The sequence below is a fragment of the Anolis sagrei genome, chromosome 10 (assembly GCF_037176765.1).
Source record: "Anolis sagrei isolate rAnoSag1 chromosome 10, rAnoSag1.mat, whole genome shotgun sequence".
Lineage (NCBI taxonomy): Eukaryota > Metazoa > Chordata > Lepidosauria > Squamata > Dactyloidae > Anolis > Anolis sagrei.
The window spans coordinates 12229631-12235630 of record NC_090030.1 but is presented as its reverse complement, the minus strand read 5'-3'; the positions used below and the strand labels follow the sequence as shown (position 1 = coordinate 12235630).

General features: G+C 39.0%; 1 protein-coding gene across 2 annotated transcripts in view; it reads left to right on the top strand.

Moving 5' to 3' along the window:
* The window catches only part of BRWD3 (bromodomain and WD repeat domain containing 3), a 70722-nt gene that overhangs the window by 25498 nt on the left and 39224 nt on the right, over nt 1-6000 (top strand). For both annotated transcript variants that reach the window (XM_060756303.2, XM_060756302.2), the window contains exons 14-17: nt 633-786; nt 1644-1778; nt 1985-2113; nt 4724-4949. In XM_060756303.2, coding sequence (XP_060612286.2) covers nt 633-786; nt 1644-1778; nt 1985-2113; nt 4724-4949 — 644 coding nt within the window. The remainder of the gene's footprint in view (nt 1-632; nt 787-1643; nt 1779-1984; nt 2114-4723; nt 4950-6000) is intronic.

Genomic DNA, 6000 nt, shown 5'->3' with positions numbered 1-6000 from the left:
TGCCTCAAGCAGGCAAGAGTTCTTTCTCCCACCATGGACATCATTCCACAGAGATATGAACCCTCACTTGCCTAGTTTCCAACAGACCTCACAACCTCTGAGGATGCCTGCCATAGATGTGGGCGAAGCGTCAGGAGAGAATGCTTCTGGAACATGGCCATACAGCCTGGAAAGCTCACAGCAACCCTGTATGTGAATTACTTGTCAATCCAACTCATGATAGGAGTTGGCTCTTGGTCCATTGCAAGCTCAACTACCAGTAAGCAAACTCTGCAAGGCATGAAACACAATGGCAGGAATGTTTCTTATTGGTAAATCTCAGATCATTTGTTCGGTGCAAGACTGTTTAATTTCATTTCTTGTTCAAGATCTAACTGTATTTTGTAAAGTTCCCTTTTTTTTGGTATTCAGTTGCTTCCTTATGAAGTTTTTTTTTTGGAAGTAGGGAGAAAAAAGCAGCCAGAGTAGTACTTTTTCCCATTTCCTTTTCTAAAGCAGAATTTTTCTGCTTTTCTAGCTGCTGCCTGTATTACCTAGGGATGTACTAACTAGATTGGAACAATAGATGTGGGGAAGGTGTATCTTCAACAGAGGTATAGTAAAAAGATGTGTTTTTTTCTGGATTTTCTCAGGAACAGCCTGCAGTCTGGAGAAGACAAGGTGTCAAAGCTCAAGGTTACTATGGTTGCTTGGGATCGGTATGACAGCACTGTAATCACCGCAGTTAACAATTTCCTTTTGAAAGTGTGGAATTCTTCTACGGGTCAGCTTCTTCACAGCCTGTCTGTAAGTGGAAGTTCATTCAGCTGGCTTTAAAAAAGATCTACATTTTGTAATGCTGTGTTTGGCCTGTCCAGCAAATATTCACATTCATTTTGGACATGCTGAGTTGAGAAGATGGGCAACCGAAATGATCAAAGGTTTGGAAGCCAAGCCCTATTAGGAATGGCTGGTGGAGCTGGGTACGTTTAGCTTTTGGAAAAGAAGGCTGAGAAAAGACATGAGAGCCATGTTTACGTATTTGAAAGGATACCCCATTGAGGAGGATAGAATCATAGAGTTGGAAGAGACCTCATGGGCCATCTGGTGTAACCCTATTCTGCCAGGAAGCATTCAAAGCACCTCCTACAAATGGCCATCCAATCTCTGCTGAAAAGCCTCCAAAGAAAGAGCCTCCACCACACTCCGGGGTAGAGAGTTCCACTGCTGAACAGCTCTCACAGTCAGGAAGTTCTTCCTCATCTTCAGGGGAAAAAAATCACCTGACCATAAGGAAGAACCTCCTGATGGTATGAATCATAGAATCCTAGAGTTGGAAGAGACCCCGTGAGCCAGCCAGTCCAACCCTCTGCCAAGAAGCAGGAATATTGCATTCAAAGCATCCCCAACAGATGGTCATCCAGCCTCTGTTTAAAAGCTTCCAAAGAAGGAGCCTCCACCACACTCCAGGGCAGAGAGTTCCACTGCTGAACGGCTCTCACAGTCAGGAAGTTTTTCCTAATGTTCAGATGGAATCTCCTTTCTTGCAGTTTGAAGCCATTGTTCCATTGTATCCTAGTCTCCAGGGCAGCAGAAAACAAGCTTGCTCCCTCCTCCCTATGACTTCCTCTTGCATATTTATACATTCTTTTCACTTGTTTCAGGGGCATGATGATGAAGTATTTGTTTTGGAAGCTCATCCCTTTGACCAAAGGATCATGCTTTCTGCAGGCCACGATGGGAACATTTTTATTTGGGATCTTGAAAAAGGAACAAAAATTCGCAATTACTTCAATATGGTAAGGCATGCTATGGAATACACAAGCAGGTCCTTTGGCAGTTATGAATTCTCTATGTGTGAGAGAGGAAAACTATTATTGCTTCTTATATAAGAGTTAGTAACTTGCAACTTGCTTGAATTAGAGCATTTCCACATCAGAAATGTCACGTGTTTGCTACACTGTATCTGGAGAAACAAGACCATTTTAATATATGTGTTTTACAGATTGAGGGCCAAGGCCACGGTGCTGTGTTCGATTGCAAATTCTCCCCGGACGGTCAGCATTTTGCCTGTACGGATTCACACGGACACCTTCTGTTGTTTGGCTTTGGGTGCAATAAATACTTTGAAAGAGTAAGTCAGCTGTTTATTGTTGCTGGTGTCATGGACCTTGGGAATATATTAGCAGTGTGTGCAGGCTCTTTTGAATTCAGGCACAAAATGCATATGTTTATAATATCTTTCAAAGGCAATGGGACTTGGAAATGATTAACCTTGTCAATGTATTTTGTTAGCTCCATGTTTTTTGCTTTGTGGTGCTTCCAATAGCAGTTAGACCAGACTTTCCTCAACTTGAGGTTTCCCAGATACTTTGGGCTACAGTCCCAGTCATTTTCAGCCAGTATAACTTGGGCTGAAATCACTTGTACTGGGGCATTTCAAGTTAATGGGATTTATGTCAAGATCCATAATTTTGACCCGAAAAATCTGCCCTCAACTTATACAGGAATATTTATGGTACTTTTAGATTGCAGAGGGGAATTTTGACAAGGCATTGCTGATGTGTCTTCAAAAATATGCAGGCATGTTAGGGAGAGGAAGAATATTTAAAAGCTTTATGATTCTAAACTTTTTAAAAACTCTTCGTTAAGGCATAGTTCAGATATCTATGATGGAGCTACAATGAAATGGGTTTTCAATATTTTTATTTTAGTGTGTTTTAACAGGATTTTGGTATTTTATGATGCTTTTAGTTTTTATTTTGTTTTTTAAAGTAAAATTAGGTTGTGTTATACTGTCAAATGTGTGTATTTTGTCTATGCTTTTCTTGCCGGCAATTGAATGTTTGTCTTATATGTTGGAAACCACCCTGAGTCCCTTCGGGGAGATAGGGCAGTATACAAATAAATAATAATTATTAATAATAATAATTAGAAACACAACAAGATGAGCCCACAGCAGACAAGATCACTCTGCTGGATGTTGTATTGGATCATATGTCAGACCCTTCCCAAGTGTCTAGGACTGTGTGATGTATCGGCGAATAATGCATGCAGATCCCAGTAAGGTGGCCTTCTGCAGCTGGCAGCTAGTAGTTTTGTCAGCGCCAATTGTGTTTAAGTGCAGGCCAAGGTCTTTAGGCACTGCACCCAGTGTGCCTATCGCCACTGAGACCACCTTGACCGGCTTGTGCCAGAGTCTTTGGAGTTCGATCTTTAAATCCTCATATCGTGTCAGCTTTTCCAGTTGTTTATTTCATTTATATTATTATTATTATTATTATTATTATTAGTAGTAGTAGTAGTAGTAGTAGTAGTAGTAGTATTTCTCCCTCTGCCTATTTAGGACTTCACTTTAATTAAGAATATAATTACTTTTTGTAATGTCATAAATAAATGGGTGAAAACAGTTCTGTTTATTCCAAGAATACATGTGTATTGCGGCATCAAATAATTTTTAAAAAAATCATTTTTTCAGGCCCTGCCCTCAAATGTCACTTCCCTTTGCACTCCTAAGGGTGAAGAAGCATGCTTGCTTTTTAGGATAGTGAGAAGCGAATAATAATAATCATCATCATCATCACAATCATGTTAAAAAACAAAGTATGGATCGTCGATGTTGCAATCCCAGGTGACAGCAGGATTGCAGAGAAACAACAAGAAAAGCTGACACAACATGAGGATTTAAAAATCAAACTGCAAAGACTCTGGAACAAGCCAGTCAAGGTGGTCCCAGTGGTGATCGGCACACTGGGTGCAGTGCCTAAAGACCTTGGCCTGCACTTAAACACAATTGGCGCTGACAAAACTGCCAGCTGCAGGAGGCCACCTTACTGAGATCTGCATGCATGATTCGCCGATACATGACACAGTCCTAGACACTTGGGAAGTGTTCGACGTGTGATCCAATACAACAGCCAGCAGAGTGTCTGCTGTGGACTCATCTTGTTGTGTTTCAAATAATAATAAGAAGAAGAAGAAAAAGAAGTGTTGTCGAAGGCTTTCATGGCTGGAATCACTGGCTTGCTGTGAGTTTTCTGGGCTGTATGGCCATGTTCCAGAAGCATTCTCTCCTGATGTTTCGTCCACATCTATGGCAGGCATCCTCAGAGGTTGTGAGGTCTGTTGAAAACTAGGCAAGTGGGCTATTTAGTGCTAATTCAAGGCTATTAAATGCTAATCAAGGTGGCCAATTGCAACATTCACACTTGCCTGAAGCAGACAAGAGTTCTTTCTCCCACCCTGCACATGCCACAGATATATATACCCCACTTGTCTAGTTTACAACAGACCTCATAACCTCTGAGGATGCCTGCCATAGATGTGGGTGAAATGTCATGAGAGAATGCTTCTGGAAAATGGCGAAATAGCCCGGAAAACTCACAGCAACCCTATAATAATAATAATAATAATAATAATAATAATAATAATAATAATAATGATGACCTTGTTTGCTGTAGACTCGTCTTGTTGTGTTTCAAATAATAATAATAATAGTAAAAATCATATCAGAAAGTGATCACATTCTGTGTTCTTATAGAAAATGTATTCAGATGTACTTTAACTTGCTTCTCTACCATTATTGACAAAGATAAAGGTGAAACTTCTCATCTCTCAGATTATTCCTTTGCAAAACAAAACCCAAAACAATGTAATTAACCTTTCTTTTTGTAGACTGTAGTTTAAAGAGCAGTAAGAAATGTCCCAACGTTTGTACTGATTTCCAAGTTTGTGTCTCATGTAGATTCCAGATCAGATGTTCTTCCACACAGATTACCGTCCCCTCATCCGCGATTCTAATAACTATGTGCTAGATGAACAAACCCAGCAGGCTCCACATCTCATGCCTCCCCCCTTCTTGGTAGATGTGGATGGCAATCCTCACCCCACAAGATACCAACGACTGGTGCCGGGGCGGGAAAACTGTAAAGACGAACAACTCATTCCTCAACTGGGATATGTGGCAAATGGTATGTATTCTCTAAAAGAGCTGTATTGAATTGCATGTGGAAGGGGGGGGGGGGATGTTGGGCACCACTCTTTTTACAAACCTTCCAGCAAATATTTAGTTTAGATTTTCCAATTGCAAAGATGTCATTTTGTATTATAATGGATGGATTAATTAGAAATACTGTAGATATTTTTTAAAGGATGGAAAGCTTGCATTAATGTCTTGGTAACTGAGGTGGTTTCTTAGAAGTGTAGCAATGTTTTCAGTAATAAATCCACTTACAAAAGAACAACAAAATGACTCAAGACAAGCCTTGCTCATCCAGATCTGCTTATTGTATGGAGTAACAGGCTTTTCTACAGAGAGAAGCATTAATGAGTGGCCTTTACTGAACTGAGCTGAAATGGTTAAGTGCTACAAGAGATAATTTATTATTTACTAGCTGTCCCCTGGCATGTGTTGCTGTGGCCCAGTCTGTATATGTGTTTTGTGTGTATATATATGAATATATGTGTGTGTATATATTTTTGTATATATGTAGTTTTGTACATGTGTTGTAATGTATTTTTGGCTTTTAAAGTCCCTTCCATTGTGTTTTTGGTGTTTGAGTGATGGTCACTTGTTGGCCTGATAGGTGTATTGTGTCCAAATTTGGTGTCAATTCATCCAGTGGTTTTTGAGTTATGTTAATCCCACAAACAAACATTACATATTTTTTATATAGATTTATTTATTTACGACATTTATATGCCGTCGTTCTCACCCCGAAGGGGACTCAGAGCGGCTTACAAGATATATATATATACATACAATATATTATATTATTAGCATAGTACAATATCAATATTATATATTACTATATTATGCTATACCATTATGTTGTAATATTATTAGTAATATTACATGTAATATAAAATATATAATTATAATGTTGTATTATTATTAGAATTATATTGTATTACATTATGATATTATAAATATTATATGTATATACAATATGTTATATAATTGGATTATATTGCTTTTCCATATTAAGGCAAGGTGGAAATATGCATAAATCCCTGTATTAC